The sequence below is a fragment of the Saccoglossus kowalevskii genome, chromosome 12 (genome assembly GCF_978046115.1).
Source record: "Saccoglossus kowalevskii chromosome 12, keSacKowa6.1, whole genome shotgun sequence".
NCBI classification, from domain to species: domain Eukaryota; kingdom Metazoa; phylum Hemichordata; class Enteropneusta; family Harrimaniidae; genus Saccoglossus; species Saccoglossus kowalevskii.
This window is the reverse complement of record NC_140652.1, coordinates 18883628-18907728: the sequence shown is the minus strand read 5'-3', so window position 1 is coordinate 18907728 and position 24101 is coordinate 18883628. Positions and strand designations below refer to the sequence as shown.

The 24101-nt window shown below is 34.9% G+C and overlaps 1 protein-coding gene and 1 long non-coding RNA gene across 2 annotated transcripts; one reads left to right on the top strand and one right to left on the bottom strand.

Moving 5' to 3' along the window:
* Window positions 1-6240: 6240 nt before the first annotated feature.
* Window positions 6241-7432, top strand: LOC146735598 (uncharacterized). The gene is made up of 3 exons (XR_014931135.1): window positions 6241-6286; window positions 6425-6458; window positions 7259-7432. It is a non-coding gene; the product is annotated as an uncharacterized LOC146735598 (long non-coding RNA).
* A 6264-nt stretch (window positions 7433-13696) lies between these two features.
* Window positions 13697-17375, bottom strand: LOC100375493 (perlucin-like protein). The gene is made up of 6 exons (XM_085506164.1): window positions 17216-17375; window positions 15611-15698; window positions 15465-15486; window positions 14459-14828; window positions 14188-14267; window positions 13697-13825 (listed from the first exon to the last, which is right to left on the bottom strand). The coding sequence occupies exons 2-6, from the start codon at window positions 15674-15676 to the stop codon at window positions 13791-13793; spliced, it is 573 nt and encodes a 190-aa protein (XP_085362290.1). The 5' UTR covers window positions 15677-15698; window positions 17216-17375; the 3' UTR covers window positions 13697-13790.
* Between the last annotated feature and the right edge of the window lie 6726 nt (window positions 17376-24101).

Here is a 24101-nt window from a genome sequence, read left to right as displayed (position 1 = left end):
AATGGTAGAGCAATCTTGATTATGAATTATAAGTAGGAAACTGAATAGACGTGATGTCACTGCGTTAACCGTAGTGTTTGTCACGATTACGAGGTATTAAAGCGGAAGTGATATAATCGTAGAACGATTTTTAGCCTGTGAAAGATAAGCAACGTCACAACAGTTACGTCTGTTGCTATGTTGGTTTTTGGCTCACCAGTTTCAAGTTGTCCGAATATAACATGTTGAGGGATAATTACTACTTAAGGCTGAGTGGTGTTGCTTGAAAAAACGCTATTTTAAAGAGTAGTTTGCGTGGAACGAATTGTCTTATGTTTTAAAATTACGTCAATTAGTCGGGTAAATCCAGGGCCAAAATCCCAGGGCCAACCTGCCGTTCACAACACCTCTCCAATTCATAAGTGTGCTACAGTAACTCATGAGTGGACATCATCTTTATAAAAAAAGATCATGAAATTTTCACCGAAAATTACATTTTTTTTTTGCTTTTTATTATCCAAACAGTATTGGCTATAGACTGATACAATTTCGCAAAATTTCTGTTAAAATATAGAAAACATGTAGAAACACTCTCTCTTTTGAAACCTTAGCAAGATTTAGCAAAGCTGTACATAAATAATCAAAAGGAAACATGGTGAAACAGGTAATGACCGGATCTCCATAGTATGCACTATATTTAACCTTTTACAAAACGATACTAGCTTTATATTTGGAATTGTTACTGTCATTTTAATTTTGAGCATTAGCAAACTTCTTACTGAGTGAATCGTTATGCAAATAAGCCATTATCTCCACTTGAATTTTTCAGTTTACCACGGACGTTCAAATCTAACTAGCTCTCACAATTCTTGTTTATTTCAAGTTAAACTTTCACACAACGTTTATCAGTTGCTTTTTAACGAAATGGCGTCCAGGTTTACATATAGCATGTTTTTGTTTCATATTACAAAGTTGTCAAGCAGGATGTGTGCCGTATATTCAATCCCGGTCGGTATTTCCCATTTTGATTGTCATTCTCCGAGAATGTAAAGCTTTAAAAATAATCCCAGACGTCTTTTTGTTCTTAGAGGTGTTGTCAAAATAGTGTGAAAATGTCAAGACAAACTGACAAAAAATGCGTGATTTCCGCTGAATAAGTTTAACGGTACTGCGTGAAGTATCCCACGAAATTCACCAATCCAAGTAATTATTTTCCTGTGATGCAAAGCGTCCCACTGCCACACGCTATCACACTTTCCATTTTACCCTGGACCTGTGATAAGACAGCACCAATATCAGTTTCACTTGCATCTCTATTCAGCACATATTCCGTTGTTGTTGTGGATACTCTAGTACCGGGGCGGACATCAGACACTCCTTTAATTCTTAGAAAACAATCTCACACACTGTATCCTAGTCAAACACTATCGATGCAAAGGTACGGCTATCTTGGCAAATTCCTCTACATACCGTCGGTGGTAGAACGCCGTTCTCAAACACTTATTCCTTCCTTCACATTCTGTGGTGTTGGCCACGTTTTTATGGCTCTCACCTTGTCTGGATTTGTCGCTACTCAATCGTTTGACACTATATGACCCAAATACATTACACTGGTTTTAATCAGGTCAAATTTTTTGGCCGCAGTCTGATCAATACTATTTCCAACTGCCCTAACTCCTCAGCTACGTCTCTGTCGTACACAATAATAGTACCTAATTATAACAAAAGTATTTCCCACTGCAATCAGCTCAAACCTAGAAGGCGCATTGCAATTGTAGAAGGGCATATGTAAAATAAAATCATCTAGAGCCAGTCACTCACGAATATTAAACTGCTACTACATATGCTATTCGCTACTATTCATTGACACTGATCAAGGTGTTGACCTCTCCCATACCTATTCCACCGGGTAAGCGCACCGAATTATAACTCTACTGGTATGAGTTGTCATGGCAATATATTAAAAATAATACATACAGAAATAACAAACAAAGAACGTTTCACAGAGCCTGTCAATCACACCACTCTGTTTGAAACCATCATCGAATAACGATCATTATTAAATACACAGATATATATTGTTCACTACTATTCTTTGACACTGATCACGGTGTTGGCACATACAACAATAAAAAAATGGTTCACAGAACATGTCAATCACGTGCACTCTGTTTTAAACCATCGAATAATTACATGCACAAGTATATATTATTCACTACTATTCATTGACACAGATCACAGTGTTGGTAGATCACATACAAAGGTGAGAAAGGTGACGTTGTACATGACATCATTACAGATGTTGGTGAATTACTTGTCCACATTTACAAACATACTGAACTGAAGCCGACATATTATCCTATCACTTATAATTTCATCTTTTATAGCAAACATGCGACCTGTGATGATTTTTGCTTTATTCTTGGTACTGGTCCTCAATATTATTGGTGCAGAACAGCAATTGACAGTAGGTAAATTGTGGTTATCTATACTTTCTGTTTTATCATTCAAGGCAATAAACTGTCTTGTCATCAATTTTAAAATAATCTATATCTAAAGTCTACCGTAATATTTGACGTGAAAATGTAATTCAATGTTTCACCATGAGGTTCGGTTAAGCATCGTTCGAAATCAAAATCACACAATCGTAGACCGGCTACGTTAAAGGATTAATAAACCAGAAATATTGCTCTCAGGCAACAATATGTTTATTCCAAGAAAAATAGTTGCTGTATTTTCAACAGGGTTCTGAAGGCGATGTTTCCAGACAAGGTTTGATACATATTTCTTTAAACATTTATTTATGGTGATCTTAAATTGCTTCCAGATGTGAATGAGTTTTACACTTTCAATTTAATTCTGAAAATTCGTATGGAATTCTAAATGTTCACAGAATATTCATGTGCGATTCTCTTGTTTTTCAGTAGAGAGACAGTTTGAGAGGCTTGGTTTATTACCAAGTATAGGTAGAAGTTTTGTCAGTCAGTAATGATGATCTACCTTAATATATCATATATACATACTGCTCCATAATGTTCTTTGTACGTATTACTTAGAAATGTATTTATGTAATAAGGCTCAGAATTGATATTCATTTCATTGAGTAACGCACCTATATCCACTGAGTGTATGTTTCTTCCCATGCATGGCAAGGAAAAGGGGGAAGAATTGGAGAACCAATGTACTGACTTACCGACCACCACATTATGCATGAATACATTCTTGTAGGCTGGCGTGACAGATAGTGATGTGATGTGTGTTTTAATGTAATTCAGTTAATATAAACTACACGTAACTATAAATCCTATTAATACTCCAAAATTCTCCCTGAAATCATAGTTTGGTCCTGTTCAATTTTTGACATCAATTGTTTTAATGGCGGTCATACTTCAACATCACTATTGTCTCGTGTATCAACCCTGACTCTCATCTATTACTTCGTGTAAATATAACTCCAGGGAGCAGACATGCGGTATACTTGAGCATTCAGAACAAATGTTATTAGTCGACAGTTAACTACATGTCAAATATAATAATTCAAAATTACAGTATATTTATTGTAACAGATAATAATTAAATCATAGTACTTAAGTTTATTTAATTCATAATTGTTGTCATCGCTACTCGTTGTCTCTCCCCCATAACATGTGAGAACGCTGATCGTACGATAAGTCTAATTAAAATCTGATAATGTAAATAATATTAAGTGGTTCTATGAGGGTGGAATAACAAATTGGGAAAAAATTCACCCACTTCTTTATGCAAGCATTTTATTTTTCTGTGTATTCTAATGTAGCGTTTAATGTCTACAACATGTGAATGTGTGTTTTTTTTCTAATAAATACATGTTGTGTCAACTTGTTTTCTAGGATAGAGACAAGGCGATGGAAAAATAAACACAAAACATGAACAACTTTATTACCAGTTCAAGACATCATCCGCAAATTAGTGAAGATAATATCATAGTATGTTATGCGTTGCTGTTTATCGTGTGCTGTAATAATATTAACTTATACACCTGGTGGTTATCACAGTTGTTGCCATCTTTACTTGTTCTGTCCCCTCCCTCATAAAATGTCGCAATGCAGAATGAGCTTTGTGTCACAATGGTTTTCCACAAATTAACAGCTGCTCTCTTGCCATGGCTTCACAAATTATCTACAATTGTAAAGAATAACACAAAATCTGACATGTAAATAGCATATAATTCTATTATTTATCAGAAAAATATATTTTATACATTTCTTTTATTTTTAAAATGCTTGCATATCCAGGAATGGTCCCGTCGTAATTTCTCTTCATTGTCCTCTGCTACTTCAACATTTCCTTCTTTTCCTCTACCTCTACACAATCCCCTGACTCATTACCTCTCGCCGACTCTTCCACGTCTTTTTGAATTTGTTTGTCCTCGTCCAACCTGTACAACCTGGATAATGAAAAAAAGTACACGCAATGAATCAGATGGGTGCTGTTATATATTTCATTTCCGTCACAATACCACTCAGGGAATAAAATTCATTGGATTCATATTAACGACTGGGTTTCTGCTAACCATTTGCCAGTCACCAATGTCAAATTATTTTTTAAGCATGAATTATTCGTACTCGTAAAATATAAATACACAATCCTGTACTATGAATTAAAAAAATGAATTCAATTTACTGCGTTCTAGGAATGTCTGTAAACCAGAGAACCCGATCAGCAAGTCAAATTCTCACAGATAAAGCCATGATCCCGACCTCCAAAATGGTTTTCATTTTTTCGCACCTATGTTTCCAGAACGCTAACCAACTTTTCCCAACGCAAAATTCCACTAAATGGTCTGCCGTACAAGTATTTTCTTTAAAAAACATACAGGTGCATAATTGGATAGCAAAGTTTAGATAGTAATACATTAGTTATTACTTATCGGTACTCACGACTCCGCCATTGTTGTGATGACCTATGACCTATGTTAATTGTATAAATTATACGATGACATGCATCGCTTTCATCCTGGTTAGATGGTTCATATATTGATAGCATTTATGATTTGTATGGATGAATGAACTGCGATGGACATGGTAAATACATTCAAATGTACAGTACAATTTAACCACATGTTTTTTTCTTAATTTGTTAATCTGGATTTTTTTGCAAGATAATTTTGCTGAACATTTCATCTGTAAATTAATACCAATTCACCTTAAAACAAGAATTTTTTTTAAAAAAATATTTCACTGGGCAGGCACATCGTATCAGTATTACACTCATCTGAGTTCTAAATATTTAGAAGTAGTATATATAAAAATAAAAACGGTTTATATACCATATCATGAAATTATTCGGTTTAAACTACTGAATATTCACCTATATATTATTCACTATAATAATCTTACATTGATCACGGAGTTGGCACATGTCATACCTACTCTACCGTATAAGCGCATAGATTCAGAACTACGCTGGTACGAGTTGTCATGGCAATATATATATATAAATACTACAGACAGAGATAAAACAACTGTTTGAATCTGTCAACCACAACACTCTTTTTGAAACGAATAATTACGTGTACAGGTATAAGTTCTTCAATGATATTCACTGCAACGGGTCACAGTGTTTGTAGATATCATACATAAATGAGTGAGCCGACGTTGGTGAACTACGTGTTCATATTTAAAAACACATTGACCAAATGTAACCTAATTTTCCTATCATTTATAATTTCAGCCATTATAGCAAACATGCGTCGTGAGATGATTTTTTCCTTATTATTCTTACTGGTCCTCAATATTCGGGGTGAAGAAAATCAATTGACAGTAAGTAGATTTACATTGTCTAAAATTGTATTTGTTATCATTCAAGGCAATAAACTATCTAGTCAGACATTTTAAAGTAATCTACATGAGAATGTATGAAACACGATCTAATTAAATGATGTTCGGGTTGTACTGGAATATCATTTAAAACCAAAAGTCGCAGTGCCATGAAACAATATTATTTTGTTCAAGAAAAACTATTACACATCAATTTGCTTTATTTTCAGCAATATCCGGAAAGAGAAGCTCCCAGAGAAGGTTTGATATTTTTTTAAACATTTATTTATAGTGATCTTAATTTGATTTCAGACGTGAATGACCTGTAAGCGCTCATTTAAATTCTTTAGATTCGAATGTTATTGAACTTGTACAGAGAACGTATATGTATACTTATTTGTATCATTACATTGTTACCAGTTTTGTCAACTTTTTCAATAGAGATACAATTAAGACTTGGAAGCGGTGGATATGGCGGAGGTTTTGGTCTATTTTCAAGTAAACGTTTTGTAAGTCAATATTGATGATGTGCTGTAATATATTATATATACGTTCTACTTCACAGTTTTTTTTTCGTATGTACTCATTAAAAATGTGTTAATGTTATTAGGCTAAAATTTTCTGATTTTAAATTTCTTCCCATGCAGGGCGTGGCGGAAAAGGGAGGATTGTACGATCCGGGTAAATAGCTGATTTTACCGATCAATTGTCGAAATTATGAATAAATACATTGTTGTTGGCTGGTGTTAAGAACAGTGATGTGACGTGTTTTTTAATGAATTTTAGTTCATATAAACTATACGCAACTATCAAAGCCTAATATTACTTCAACATTTTCATAGAATAACTGTTTGGTATTGCTTAATATTTGATATCAATTTAGATATGTCATTTTCCTTGGCGTTTTTTTTACATGTTATTAGCCACTTAGCTTCGACTCATATCCATTACCTTGGCGCCTGACCTATATTACCTCAAGAAATTCTCGTAAGCCCGAACAATATTGCAGCAATTCCACATTTCAGATTGTATAATTAGAAACCGTGTATAAGGCTAAATCTTTTTAATATTACTTCATATAAACAGAATTCTTGGGAGTATTTTTGCCATACACTAGGGCATTTAGAACACATGTTGTCAGAGCAATTCCGATCACAGTAGTTTGCTGCGACGAATATTACCTTATATTCCTCAAGTTTATATAATTTATAATTGATGTCATCGTTACTCGTTCTGTCCCCTCTAACAAAAAATGTCGAAACGCAAAATGTGCTTTATTGACGATGAGTGAAATTTATTTTTAATTTCATAATCTTTGATATGATGATGAAATAAAACCAAATGACGGAAAATGCATTCACTCAACTACGCATGCAGTTTAATTTTGTGGATTATAATGTATCTTTTAATGTGTAAAACGTGTGAATGTGTTATTTTTTCTCGTGGATATATGGTTAACAGCTGTTTCAACTGTGTTTTAGGAAAGAGACAACGTGGTGGTGCTTCTGTTGGAACCAAATAATGAAAAGAATAGACAACTCTATCACCATTTCAAAACATTCATGAATAAGTGAAGATAATATAGTGTGTTATGTGTTGTTGTTTCGTAATATGTATTACTATTGAGATAAACGGAATAAATATCATGAACATAATACATGTGTATTTGCCTTTAAAATTAACAGAATCTTTAGCAAAGGTGCCTTTGCGTATATTGGTCAGCATAAATGCCAGTCAAAAAATGATACTTAGTTATGAATGATGAAATCCACCGTTTCTAAAATAATCAAACTATTATTTTACTATTCTGAACACAACCCATGCAGGATATTTCGCATGAGGCATACAAATATACGAATTAATAGAACAGTTGGGAATGACATTCAGGATACAGGAACTCTTTATTACAATAACATTATGTAATTACTCGTGTCAATGAACTCTAGATTATTCTCGACATTTTATTTGAATTCACTCTGCATTCTGGATGATTTCCAGTTGAACCCCAATTCCAGTTGTATTTAATATTTTGTCTCGCGCCCCCAGTATGTCGCGAACATTAATATTGTTATTAGTTATATTTGATGTCACAGTGATATTGCCGATATCCAAGTGTAATGCATAAATTATGTTAATTAGGGCCAATCTATGTCATTTCAGTGACGCTATTCATAATTCACAAGCGAGATGGCTTTCATATTTTATATGCCGTGTACAATTAATTGTACGTGTGTAGGCATATTTTTTCCACGGCTTTTAGAAAATTAAATGTTAATGCGATTAACATAAAAAGCTAACTCAATAAATAACATTCACCAGGCCAAAAAAGTGGAATATTACACCAATGTAACCAAAATGATTTGGAATAGATATAGTCGCACTTCTTTCAGCAGTGGCAAAACGTGATATCTATGGTGGTGGCGTCGCTGCTTACATCCATAATTCCATTAACTACATGTTGGCAGACCCAATCAATATACCACATTCAGAATCGCTATGGATTCACTTACATTTGACAACTGGTAATTTCAATATGGGTATCATTTACCGGAAACCTGGCACTGCTGTTGACGAATTTAACCTTGGTCTAGAAAATTATCTGTCCAATGTCAAAGCAACTGAATTAAATTATATGCTTGTTGGAGACTTCAATATAGATAGTAGTAATGAAGACTCTACACCTGTGCAAGGTTTTGTGAATAACATGGCAACTCCTAATTTTCGGTAACTAATCAATGTTCCAACTAGGTGTACTCATAATTCTTCCACTACTATTGATCATATTTATGACTTATATGCACAAAAGTACCTTTGCTGAAGATTTGGTTAATTTCATAAGCAAGTACACATTTACTATGTTCATGGTATTTATTCAGTTCATCTAAATACTAATAATATTACAAAACACGTAACACACTATATTATCTTCGCTTATTCATGGGTATTTTGAGCTGGTGATAGAGTGGTCCATTATTGTCATTATTTTTTTTCCACCACCATAATATCCTTTTCCTAGAAACACAAATTGAAAGAATTGTTAACCATGTATTCGCGACAAATACACATTGACATGTTGTACACATGAAAGGCCCCATTAGAATCCACAGTGTTAAACAGCATGTATTATTGAGTGAATGTCTTTTCCCCCATTTGTTTTTATATCACCCTCAAATCATTGATCCACCTGACAATAATAACATTATGAAATTAAAATTAATTTGACTCATCGTCAATCCGTGTATATAGTAACTGATTCACTTATCAGACTAGTCATAGTCGAAGCATGAACGGTTGAAAAAAAGCATATTCTGAGTTTTGAAAATGTATGTGGGGCGGGGGGGGGGCAAGTAACGATAACAAAAATGATAAATTATATAAACTTGTGGTATATAAGTTAAGTTAATATTCGTTACAGCAAACAGCTGTGATCGTGAATTGCTCTATTTTTCATTTTTATCTCGACTGGTAACATGTGTTCCGAATGCCCGAGTGTGCGACATGTACATTTCCAAGACGTGTGATTATATGAATCAATAGTAAAAAGCTTCTAAATTATTCACTGTTTCTAATTGTACAATATGTTGCAATATGCGTAAATCCTGCATCTGAAATGTGGAATTTCTGGAGGTATATAAGCCAGGTGTGAGTCAAAACTCATTTATCTAAATTGATATCGAAAATTAAGCAAGACCAAACAGTTATGCAAGGAAATAAAAGTGAAGAATTATGCTTTGATAATTGTGTGTAGTTTATAACTGAAATTCATATAACAATATTTGTCCACAATGTTTAACATAAGGTGGTTAACACTGAAGATGATATGTGGACAATGCACACAATCAAAACGACCAACTAATAACTGCTAAATCAAGCCCTCAAACAATCAAAAGGATTTATCATTCTCTCTTTTATCCTAAAAATGCTTTGCAGCGATCAGAAAATTCTTCCTGCTGTGCCAGAGGGTTCAGTATATATATGCACATCAGAACTTTTTTATTTAATAATGTTCAGCATTCTTTGCTGCAGGCCGAGCTATCCCTGCTCTATACTATTCAGTTTAACATTTTTTTCAGGGTGATGCATGCCTCTGGGTAAAGTTAAAGCATAGCTTATCCGAGAGTCTTTGGGATAGCTGCATCAATGCTCTCACATGTCAACCTGATCAGTCACACGTCCCAGATAATGTTTGCGAATAACCGTTGGTAGTTGGTCCATAGGATCATCCATTACTGTCTTCAAATGCAATATAAATGATGGGATTTTTCTGGACGATCGACTTCATACAAAATCAAAAACCTAAAACTATAGCAGATCATAACAGAAGAAGTGGTCGAGACAAGATAACTTATTCTGAAGACCGGAATGCAATCCTGAGCAGCCGCGTGAACATAAATCCATAGTAAACTCATAGATAATTCAAGTAAGTATATATTTGTGTTATTTATTTATTTCGTTATATATCCCCTTTATATAAACTGAATGTCACAGTGTAAGGCCTGCTTATCGCTAATAACAGGCCACCCACAGAACTTACACTGGACAGGGTGATTCTTTCACTGTTAGATGGGCAGGACAAGACAATAGTATAGGAAATGAAATACACATACACCAACATATCGAGTTAAAGCTCCCGGCTTTAATACCTCGAAAAATAATTACAAGAAATAAAGCCCAGAAAAATACAATGAATAAAGTCACTAAAATAGGGAATTGCTTAGAGAAGTGTGCATTGGTGATAACTCATAGTTCCAGGATGTAGAAATGGATGACATTCAGTGGCTTCTGCAACACAGTAACGCATATATACACGAGTCTTGCTTGCAGAGGAATGCTGTTCTTCTGGAGGCACCGCTGAAAGCAGGAAATCGCAGAGCATTTCATAGAAGTCTTACAGAATAATAGTTGTAGCCTGCATTACTTGTCTTGCAATATCGTAGCAGCAACACACAGAGTTCTAAATTTAATTTATGAACCACAACTGTCCCCAGTACGTCCAATTTAAAGGCATAATTGTCCCAGATTCAGTGACACCACCTAGGTTTCCACATGTGCCAACCGGAATGTGATATTGCTAGCAGCTGTGTCATGTAGGCACCTCAGTAGATCATCTTTTGTTACTCAAATAACAGAACACCTGGTAGATTCTAACTGTTCTTCCAAAGTTGTAAACATGTAAGACCTGTCAATAAACTTTTCCACGAAACGAAACCTTAACCCTAATACTAACTCGCATTTATTTCCATTGGCCTTATAATATCTGATAAAATTTCAAAACACGCCATCAGTGTTCAAAAATTCCAAAATGACTGTCACGTCATGTCAGCACAAATTAATCGAACTGCAACGTAGGCAGAAAAGATATTCGCAACAAATTTATTTCTGTGACGTGGCGATGTTTGAAGTCGTTCAAAATGTAAGGTTAGGGTTAGGATTAGGGTTTAGTGTCGTGGAAAAGACTAAGTCAGTTATCACACTGCAATGCACACCGTTTCCTCCCATGATTCTGTCAGGGTGATGGTTTCAATCGGATCGGGTTGGCGTGAGTTCTGTTTCGGACCAGGAGTGAGAGAGAAACGGCTTAATTCTGCATTTGGGGAATTTTTGACTCACTTGGCTTCAGCTTGAGGGTCCGGGTCGTAACGCGTGCAGACGCACACAATGATGAAGAAACACCAAAATTACTTAGTTATAAATATATATTGATAAGATAAGACGTGACTTTTAAATACAACATTGTTGTTAATACTTAGGTTGAGCGCAGGGATATGGATTCTTGTAGAGAGTTGGCTGTGTTGCGACGTGTCAGGGACAAAATGGATATGGATCCAATGTGCGTCCTGTGATACACGTAGTTGAATATGTAGAGCTGGCGGACCGTCGTTGGTGCTATGTCAGTCGGTTGCTACTCTCTGCCTCCGCTTCCTTGCCCTCAGTATGCTGCCCGAAGCCCAGTTCGATTCGTTTTGTGTACTAACCCTATTTTAGGGGTTAACTTCTATCATGCGCCAGCTGCATTTTAGCCAGTGTTTGTAATTAAAAACAATACACTTCAAATAATAATTACAATATTTGATTAGCGCTATTTAATGAAAAGGAAACAACTGTTACAATAATTGGCAATTAAGATAAATGAAAACAATCCATCTCGGAAGTTGGTTACCATGTTTGGTTGGCATTAACTATTAAACAAAAGACCGCTGTTACTATCATTGGCGATTAAGATAAATTACGCTGTATCAGTTTCCCAAATCCAAAGCCGGTGGAAATGATTAGACTACCACCCGCTGTTACTATCATTGGCGATTGAGATAAATTATGCTGTATCAGTTTCCCAAATCCAAAGCCGGTGGAAATGATTAGACTACCACCTGCTGTGCCTAATTAATGTGCCCATTGTCTCAGCCACTAATCCTCTATAATGGTATGGGTAACGTAGTCAATGAGAGCTGGTACTGAACAATTGATTCGTTAACATATATAGCATGACAAAGGAAAATATTTCAGCTGGCGACACATCATGAACTTTCACATTGGATATGCGACAGTGAATAGCGCTAGAAATAAATATACATACAAAAAAAAACTTCTAACAACTTCCTAACATGGCGGAACTGAAAAATATGAAACGTCCTGGTTTCTGGTATCACCTAAACTAAAACATAATGTACATGGAAAACTGCTAATAACTTCCTAACAATTCCATGCATACGTCTATTTCCAGGGTTTGAAGTGATATGACAAAACAATAGAACAAATGATGCTGACATTAATGAAATTTATGCTATGCCCAAATCACTGCCAGACACTTTTGTTTCAATTATAGAAAAAGACTTGTCTCTGGCTAGCAATTTACGACTGGCATATGCAGCTTTTTGATATTTGTTGCCGTCTGATAACGTAGCAAGATGACTACCGATAATGTAATAATATGTGTAACTGCAAATTTGAAATTGTTCGCTTTTTTCCAGAACGATATGGAATATATTGTATTATATATCGTCCCATCAAACAAATATTATATTATGTTTGGTTTTAATATAATTAAACGAGTACTGGTGTTCCTTTATACCATAGAATACACGACCAGCTTGCTAATATTGACTGCATATTTTTGTGTTCAAAGATTGCCTTCCGGGTTGCCATGAAGTTACGGCGAATCATGGGACCGCCCAAGAAAATTCGGAGACCATTTTGAGAGGGTATAAAATTGTTGAATTTTGTAAGATGGGAAAATAATAAAGGCACATTTTAGTCGACTGTGCTCTGGGCGATTGTGTATTACAGGTGTGGCTATGCTAATGAGTATGTTAATCACTTGCTTGACGTATGTTTACACTCAGAAAATCCCAATAGTTTATTTACAAGCTAATAACACTTCCATAGAGCATTGACATGTGCTATATAGGCATTCTGTAACGGAGCTAATAAGAAAGGTGTTATATATCATACCTTTATTATGGATAAACCTAAGGCATCTTCGCACGCAAGAACACGCGCACGCTTTGACCTCTGTGCACGCCTTGGTTCTTTGAAAGTCCCGTGTTAGGTCATTTTAATATAATTGAATTAACATTTTATATAGCTGAGATATGAACTCGATTAAAACGCGTTTCTCTATAGGGCTGCATTTTAATTGGAGTTTAATTAAACCCAATTACAATGCAATATAATGTAGAATTGCGTTTTAATTAATTTATTATAAAAGTTGAATATCATGTGACTAAACATAGAAATGTTTGCGAAGCTTAGGTTCAGTAACAATCTGTTATCTTTGTTTCCGCATTTTGATATTTTGGGGATTCTTAAGTCTTAATCTATTTTTTTCATTTTCAGATTATGAACCATTTCTTATCAATGTGGTTAACAGAAAGGATAAGTAGTAGAATGGTAGTAATATAAACAAAACCAAACACACTCAATTACTTTTCCATGCATGTACTATTTATTGTTACATTACTGCCACGGAATCGTTTGTCAGTTTCACAATCGCGGATCAGCTTTCATCAAATCAGATCAAACACTTGCTCCAAGTTCACAGCCACATTCGTCTGTTTGAAAAAAATGGCATTATTATTAGCTGAAACACACAACAAATTGCCCATTGAGGGCGCCCTTTTATCAAGCAACAACATTCATATGTCATAGTCAACCGCAGTCAATTGTATTGCTATCTCTCTACTCGAGACTGTTTTTGTTGTTGTTTGTACATGTGTAGAATTCCTTTACTTTTAAGGTTTGTACCAATACAATTAGTTAGTGAATAATTAAGCAAATAATTAGTGTCCGCACGCTATGCTGGTGAATATGAAGTAGCCAAAACTGTAAATAGCATATTTTAGCAAAGAAGTTCCACACCACACATTATAATAAAAACCTTTTTAATTTCTATGCAAATACAATTCTAACTTACCAATAAACTGACACACAATCCCCTTTGGACGGTAGTCACAATATTCGTCATCCCACAATAGTCCTTTGCCAGGCCTAGCCCTGAAAAGTAGCATATGTTGTTTAAATAATAATTCCTTGAATTTTAGCTGTTTTTCAAAATATAGTGTTACTTTCTCTCTTTCTAGTATTACGTTGTGTGTTACTTTGCTTATGATTATCATTATTTGTCATTACAAGTATTTTTAATATTCACTAAGTTTGGTATTTTGGTGAACAACGCCCTCACTTACCATAACTGAACACAGTCTTGGCCACTTGTTGCATTCTTCTTCACATTGTTGTTAGGATTATCTTTTGCCCAGTTTTGGTAACAAGGTGTGGTCCCATCACCCCACTTGTACACTCCTTCATCTGCGCCATCGCCATCTTGCAATCCTATCCAAAAACCATAGTTTGGTACGCATTGAGGAGAATCCATTTTATTATCAAGAATAAACTTTCTAATGTCTGCATCCTCCGCACTGTTCTTTATATCGGCGAGAGTGCCACCACGACTCTCACAAAATTCTTGAGCTTTTTGACGATATGGATGATCACTTTCATCTTGTTCACAGTAAATCTCGTAACGTTTCTGAAGTGTTGCGCATGTCGACACAGTCGCTGCAAATGAATGGAAACGTTTCGATTGTGAAAAAAATACACAAACCTTATTTAAAGAAATTTCTAATTTGTTGAGAATGTTTTATTATCTGTAAAGTATATAGTTTGTTTGAATGGTATGATTTATACCATATAGCACTATGCAAGTGGTGTCACACATGTTTCGAGAAGTGCAAAAAATAACATTTGTCCATGAATATTTTTTAAAAGAAAAGATTAAATAAAACGTGTATCCTTAACTTGTGGGGATTGTGTCATGAGTTTATTTCAAATGTTGACAATTGAAATCATGATTCCAGTGAACTTTCACATTTGTCAGTAGCAAATTGATGTAAAAGTGTTAATAGTTCATAAACAATTAAATATTACATATTTATATTTGATTCGCTTTTACATAAACAACTCTTCCCTTCTTCCTGCCCAATAAAGACATTTACTAGTTGCACGTTAACATACTTTGGGGTTTTAAAATACCATATACTCTAAATGTTTTCAAAAAAAAAACGTACATGCAAATCAACCAAGAGAGGACCGACATGATAGCCTTTACGTAAGTGTCGTATCTGTTATGTGGGATTCATGAATCACTTTTCACAAAATTTTATTAAATGAAATAAAATTACTGGAAATACTTACGAACACATCCGAGAAACTCTTCCTATGTAGAAAAAGAAATTTTACATTAGTCACGCTGTATTTGGTGCTTGAGTGATCAGCTATTCCGGAAACGGCAAGTCAATGAATAAATGAACGAGTTAATGAAATTGAAAAAAAAATCTCACCGTCAATGTCACGTGAGTCGCTGTCGATAATGCAATAAAACCTAGTAATATGATAACTCGCTCCATGTATTTCTCTTGACGTGACAAGCTGTTAATCAAGAAAGGTAATACCGGTTCATTCGTTTGGCATAGACAGTGCCGAGCCGTGCAAGGTTATTGAATTCGATTCCACCAACAGTGGATTTATAATTGTGAATTCATATATATGCTGTTTACAATGTCCAATATCTATATTTATCATTGGCTTGAGCGAAACTTATGGGTTTCTCGTAAGAATACACAATACCCACCAATATGGATTTCTAACGACTATATCACAATGCAATACGCGCCATTATAGATTTCTCAACCATCAGAACTTGAATTATAACTTGTTTACTTTATTTAAATCCAGGCAATTAATGGTAATATCAGCAGAAAGTATAATTCATTAAGTATATCAAACATTTGGGTGCGAACTGCATTACATCAACTATAACCTGGTGACTTGCAGCAATCAGAATGGAACAACTATCTGTTTAGTTATTATATTTAGTACTAATGTTTCATTTGTAAGTTCCATAATTTAGCAATATTGTGTACCACTACATACTAATTACTCTGAGATGTGTAGTAGCTATGAGTTAGAGAGATAAACATTCCACAGTTTGATTTTCATTCTCTTGCAAAGTGACAATTAAGCTTATTGGGTAATGACAAACAAAATGTCACATCTTTTAATTCAGATAATTGTATGGTATGTACTAGATACGTCAGTTCGATCCACAAATGTAGTATATTTCCCAGAATTGTTTTCCTATGGGCTCGTACGGTAATATATTAACTCAATCACACATTTCTGTTTAAAGTAATTTTAGTTCCTAATGGAACTAGACAAACAAATCATTATGACATAGCTACAAAGACGAAATACTCTCGCAAAACGAATCTATGTATTATTGGTCAGCTACAAGTTCAAACGTGGTTGAACATTAACACTGCAAAGATTTAGGTCTTGTGGTATGTTAATTAATTAAGCCAACAAGACTAGCAGTGGTAAGAATTCTTTATTGTCAAGTGTTATAAACTTGGTAAACACCATTTCATAACGTTTTTTCGCATAAATTCAATGCAAAACTAACTGACTGTACTGACAACTTATGGAAACAATGTTCATCAGTGCCAGTGCTGATAAATTCATCAGGCCTATATATTATTAGTTGACATGGTCGGTGATAGTTATTTCGTTCTCAGCAATAAACTTGGAGGCAAACTACGCTCGAGAAATGCTGTAGTTTGCAGCGGCCTAGTCATATTAAAAAGCCAACGTTGTTGATTTACTATTTTTGATTTGATATTATTCATTTTAGTTTTTGTCAATTAAGGATACAAGACTTGACATGCAAACAAGACACTCGAGTTTACACCCAAATGCCATAAACCCAACCCAATTATTTAGAATTTGTACATTGTGTGTTCGTGCAATAATTGGTCGTGCGTAGAGCATAGTTAGTACACATCTCGACAAATGTTAGCAGATCCACCTATTCGTGCATCGTGTAAACTAAGACGTAGGATTTCACAAATTCGGAATTCTTATAATACATAATGAATACATTTACCTACCTTCGTAGTATGTGATTTTCCCAACTACTAAGTATTTCTACCTCTCAGTGTGACTATTAGCGAAAACCTCTCAGAATTTATAGGAATCAAACCACAGGGGTACCACCCCTAAATACAAGCCAAGTGTTGTCTTGAATGTTTTACATAGTGTAGTGTATTTTGTGGTACACTATTCGTCGTAACTCGGCGTTGATATATAAGGTAAAATATATTAAATACCGGGCAATATTTAAAGGTGAAATTGAAATCAGTGTGTTTATTAGAAATATAATTACAATGCATAAATTTAACAAACATGATTTAATGCATTATTATTTACATCGCAGCCTCTTCTAACAGATTCAGTGGATGTAACTGAAAGTGTGTACCCCGATAATATGCAGTATTGTTTTGCAGCATGTTCAATAACTCCTCGAGAACTGTGTTATTTGGAGAACCATCCGTTTAATGCACTGATATAAACACTCAAGGAAAATCACTTCGCAAAATGTAGAAAATAGCTTTCAATAGAGACAATCGTGGAAAGGAGTTTTCCAACTTGTTTCTACCATATTGCTTCAATGAATGAGCAGCGGAAAAAAACACGAGTGTGGCATTGTGAAACAGACGCATATCAATCTGTTTTACTAAAACCAACAGATAGTCTTTTTTAAATACCAAGGTCAAGTATCATGGAAAGAAGGTTTCCAAATTGTCCTCACCGTATTGCTTCAATGAATGAGCAACGGAAGAACACAAGTGTGTCATTGTGAAACACGCGCATAATAAGGTCAAACATCGCGAATAACTATGACGAAAAGTATACTCGTTGAAGACATATTCTTGGTTTTGAATATCCTTTACGGGAAAGAACTTTCCACCAACTGGGACGCCATCACATTAGTGCCCACATGTTGTAGACCATTTCACTTGTGGTCATAATACCATGAGTAAGTGTTAACAAGATACCACAAATCACGGTCTTTTTTCTATAAAGGTAAATCCTATCTACTTCATTTATTGTATTGTATTTTTGAATAACATCGACTTTCCACAGATATCAGAGTGTACTTGTCGAATTTGATATATCTTGAGATTTATAGAATTGAACCATCGAACTTAGGATCAGAGATAAATATACTCATGGTCAGTTTCATGCCAAATAATCGTTTTAAGTCCCTCCTCCAATTCTTTGTCTGGAAACTGTACCAATATGATTTTCTATGATAAACTCCAATTTGGGAGTATTTGAGTTCTACGCTAATCTGCCACGCTTAGTTGTGCATACTTGCTATCATTTTGTCCAACTGTCACAGTGTTTTCTTTTTAATTATACAATTCTAGCCATTAAAGTACACAACTGATTACAGTATCATCGCATTTAATATGCTATTGGGAATACATCACCTTATCCGAAATAATGTATCATACATTTTTTGAATAAGCAGTGTATATCTCTTGTCCCTTTATCTCGACTTTACAATTACTGGAGTACTTTTTCTATACTAAAAGTTCTTACAATTAAATGAATGAGAAGTAAATTGCTCTCAGACTCTATATACACATTGAAATGGGACGTGCCGTCTATTATTATTTCCATTGTTTCGTCAGATAATCACGGTAGAAACTAGATTATTTGAAGCTAAAACATATGTAGTCACAGTGTTTTCAATTTTATAATTATTATTGCATTTGAATGCATAACTCGCAATATGATTGCCGATGTTCATAAGGCATTCTATATCAAACAATCTGTTGTGCATTGAGTGTTGTCCACGGCGATCGGATTGAATCTATTTCCATTTAAGAGTTGTATTACGTTGTTTCCTGATGTTGATGCTCAGATTCATGTCATATGGTAAAGCTATGACATCATAATAGCATCATAACGGTAATTTATAACTCACAATGACAAGTGACGTAGAGTCTTTATTTTAAATTTTTATTTTAAATTTCAATACATCAAATCCCCGAAAAATTACACAGTATGTGGTACAATAGGAAGAATATTAATTGAACATAAGTATACAGTTGAATGTATGGTGTACATAAACACAATCATACAAAATTATAGAGAAACTTTAAATTTTGATACAAATATCGCATAGGAGAATACAAGTTCATGAACACAAAATAAATGGGTTAAAACATTTTCGGAATAGTCAAATACAAATACGATGACATTACTGACAAGCACAATACGCCACGCCATCAAATAAAGGAAGATATATTGTCTCCACGGCATACATTTCAGTGAGCAAATCTTGTTCTTTCTGAGTCATTGTCAAATAATATATACAATGAACTTGATGTTTACATCAAACAATGACACAGATGCCATTTTATATCATCTTTGTACAAGTGTTTTTTTTATTTAATAATACGTACTTCATATATTACCCCAAACAAAACATATTCTCGAATGTTAAGGCCAGTCGTTTTCCACACAACCCTTCGTTTAACAGTTTTGATGAAAAAATACAATGCCCTTTTCTATACATATATACAGACAATGGCATGTAAAATGAGTTGGGCGATGTATATGCCAATGGTAGGAATTTTAACCAGCAATAACCACCATAGTATAAAGTAATTATAACTCCATTCCATTGCAAGTTTCTAGATAGTGTGCACATTTCTATACACGTATTGCTGCAATTGACAGACGGAAATTGAAATAAAATCTAAATCGTTCACGAAGCTTCTATGGGCAAAAACATAATTAGTATTTTCGTTCAATCGACTACTTTTCATGACGTGTGTACCTATTATGAAATGTCTTTCCTTTCTCATAACTTTTACGGATACCATTACAAATCATTTTGTATTTTTTACAGCAACGAGCTGGAGGAATCATGTCAAACTGTAACTCACAGCAGTGCTTCAACAGTCGTTCAGAAATATTTTGAGCTCGGCTATGTATATCGTTCATTATTTCTACCTACCAGCTAAAATTGGGCAGGAAATATATAATTATATTATTATGTACAGTATTATGTAAATTAGATAATGAAATGTACATATTTGTATTGTTTTTTTTGTTTTGTTTTTTGCGACGATTAATAAAATTAGAATGCACTGTATACACATGTAATTTTAATTGCATGTTTAAGGGTAGCGCAGTTTAGCGCCTCACGCCACAGCTTTATCCTAGTGTGATACCAAGTGAAACGTATATTTTTACTGTCGCATTTTACAATAACAAAAGTCGAAACGGGTGTATCAGGGACTAGGTGCAACACACGCTGTGACAACGGACTGATCAGTGACATCATTTTGGGGCGATGTTCCAATGGTGAATTATTTTTTTTGGAATGGAGTGAATATGAATATGAATATGAACTCTAATAACAACGTGTTTGAATTAAATTCGCTTAACTCTTCTTTAACGCTTTTTTTAATAAACATGTTGCAAGTGAAACGCAGGAGACATTTTAGTTCACTAATTTCATGTTTACCGATCTTGAACTTTTTAGAATAAATGATACCTACTGTTATCAGATCAACCAAGAGGCTCGAATCAGGAAGGCTTGGCTATTTTAAACTTCGAAAATAACCTGTTTTTTCAAGCGGAGACATTACTCAAGTGTAATAAACTTATATATGATGTGTAATATATGAACGAGTCACGATACTTGTACCTTCGAAAGTACTCTTAATCTTGAAATTGGTTTTAAATACATGCAAAAAATACAAGCACATACCAATTTTTCAGTGGCCAAAATATCACTATTTCCCACTCAAGAACAAACCAAATATCTATAAATAAACTAGTAACTGGTACCAACACATATCAAAATAGGTGCGAATTTCAAAGAATGAAGATCGTTTATTTTACAGAAGAGAGCCACGGGCCGAAACGTCCGCTCTGGTTGAAGCCGTGGGGTCGAACCGTCCGCGGCCGAAATGCCGTCTACCGGAACGCCCTAACCCAATCTTCAGTAACCCAATCTTCAGTAACTAAGAAGGCATACATGTTCGTTTTATGGTTAAAAAACGATGCCAAAGCAAATTCAGAAAATGGAGATTGCAGTATAACAGGAAGTGGGCATGGGGTCTCGACATATTTTTTTCTTGCTACATTCACACATTATTATTTAGGCCGGTAGTTTGGTTACGTCAGAAGTGTCCAACACGCCGGACCTTAGCGTGTTCCTTCTCTGTGTTTTTCTTTATGTACTTTAGAAAATCGACTTTCTCTTTCTCTCGCCTAAAAATTCGCCCACAGAATAATCTGCTTTCTTCTTCTACAATGCCGTCTTTGAAATAACCGTTGAGTTGAATTGAGTTTTGTTTTCGTGGCAGTCAAATTGACACCTCTCCCAGCTATCGTTGTTGCAATTGTAAAAAACAAAAATGCAAAAACAAAAACCTTATTTAGTCAACGATAGTTGCGGTTACGCAATCTGGCGCTTGATCATGCTGTAGTTAGGCCAGCTAACATTGCGATTAAAAGGCGATGTTCCTCGCGCCGCGTCGTGTTCGATATACAACACGTATACAACACGTTGTTTATTCACATGAAATTCAAACACGCACTGAGCGAAGAATATTTTGATTTGAAATTGAGTCAAGCCACAACACCTTCATAAAAGCCTGCATTATTTTACAATGTGAAACCATCTTATTATTGATATCCAAATAATAAACAATACTAGTAAATGGTAGAGCAATCTTGATTATGAATTATAAGTAGGAAACTGAATAGACGTGATGTCACACCGTCAACCGTAGTGCTTGTCACGATTGCGAGATCTTAAAGCGGAAGTGATATAATCGTAGAACGATTTTTAGCCCGTGAAGGAGAATCAACGTCACAACAGTTACGTCTGTCGCTATGTTGGCTGTTGGTTGTTGGCTTACCAGCTTCAAGTTGTCCGAATATAACGCCTCGAGGGATAATTACTACTTAATGCTGAGTGGTGTTGTTTGAAATGACGCTATTTTACAGAGTAGTTTGCGTGGAACGAATTGTCTTATGTTTTAAAATTACGTAAATTAGTCGCGTAAATCCAGGGCCAAAATCCCAGGGCCGACCTGCCGTTCACAAAACCTCTCCAATTCATAAGTGTGCTACAGTAACTCATGAGTAGACATAATCTTTATAAAACAAGATCATGAAATTTTCCCTGAAAATTATATTTTGTTTTTTCTTTTTTATTATCCAAACAGTCTTGGCTATAGACTGTTAACATTTCGCAAAATTTCTGTTAAAATATAGAAAACAGGTAGAAACACTCTCTCTTTTGAAACCTTAGCAAGATTTAGCAAAGCTGTACATAAATAATCAAAAGGAAACATGGTGAAACAGGTAATGACCGGATATCCATAGTATGCACTATATTCAACTTTTTACAACACGATACTAGCTTTATATTTGGAATTGTTATTATCATTTTAATTTTGAGCATTAGCAAACTTCTTACTGAGTGAATGGTTATGGAAATAAGCCATTATCTCCACTTGTATTTTTCAGTTTACTACGGAAGTTCAAATCTAAATAGCTCTAACAATTCTTGTTTATTTCGAGTTAAACTTTCGCACAACGTTTATCAGTTGTTTATTAACGAAATGGCGTCCAGGTTTACAAGTACATGTAATATGTTTTTGTTTCATATTACAAAGTTGTCAAGCAGGATGTGTGCCGTATATTCAATCCCGGTCGGTATTTCACACTTTGATTGTCATTGCAAAGCAAAGCTTTAAAAATAAGCCCAGACGTCTTTTTGTTCTTAGAGGCGTTGTCAAAATAGTGTGGATATGTCAAGACAAACTGACAAAAATTGCGTGATTTCCGCTGAATAAGTTTAACGGTACTGCCTGATGTATCTCACGAAATTCACCAATCCAAGTAATTATTTTCCTGTGACGCAATAGTTCCCCTCCGCCTTACTAAGCGTCCCACTGCCATACGCTATCACACTTTCTTTTTCACCCTGGACCTGTGATAAGACAGCACCAATATCTGTTTCACTTGCGTCTCTACTCAGCACATATTCCATGTTGTTGTGGATACGCTAGTACCAGGGCGGACATCAGACACTCCTTTAATTCTTGGAAAACAATCTCACACACTGTATTCTAGTCAAACACAATGCAAAGGTACAGCTATCTTGGCAAATTCCTCTACATACCGGCGGTAGTAGCACGCCGTTCTCAAAAACTTATTCCTTCCCCCATATTCTGTGGTGTTGACCACGTTTTTATGGCTCTCACCTTGTCTGGATTTGGCGCTACTCAATCGTTTGACACTATATGACCCACATACATTACACTGGTTTTAAACAGGTCACATTTTTTTACCCCACTCTAATCAATACTATTTCCAACTTCCCTAACTCCTCATCTACGTCTCTGTCGTTCACAATAATAGTACCTACTTATAACAAAAGTATTTGCCACTGCAATCCTGTCATCAATAATCAGCTCAAACCTAGAAGGCGCATTGCAATTGCCGAAGGCCATATATAAATTAAAATCATCTCAAAGAGCCAGTCAATCACGAATATTAAACTGCAACTACATATGTTATTCGCTACTATTCATTGACACTGATAATGGGGTTGACCTCTCCCATACCTATTCCACCGGGTAAGCGCACCAAATTAGAACTCTACTGGTATGAGTTGTCATGGCAATATGTTAAAAATACAGAAATTACAAACAAAGAACGTTTCACAGAGCCTGTCAATCACACCACTCTGTTTGAAACCACCATTGAATGATGTTCATTTTTAAATACACTGATATATATATTATTCACTACTATACTTTGACACTGATCACGGTGTTGGCACTTAAAAAAACAACAACAATGGTTCACAGAACATGTCAATCACTCTGTTTTAAACCATCGAATAATTACATGCACAAGTATATATTATTCACTACTATTCATTGACACGGA

Excerpts from the sequence above, each read along its gene's own strand:
- LOC100375493 (XM_085506164.1), bottom strand. The coding sequence starts at position 15,676 with ATGGAGCGAGTTATCATATTACTAGGTTTTATTGCATTATCGACAGCG. Across the intron at positions 15,487-15,610 it reads CGACTCACGTGACATTGACG|GAAGAGTTTCTCGGATGTGT; the intron begins GTGAGATTTTTT and ends TTTTCTACATAG. Across the intron at positions 14,829-15,464 it reads AGAGTTTCTCGGATGTGTTC|CGACTGTGTCGACATGCGCA; the intron begins GTAAGTATTTCC and ends ATTCATTTGCAG.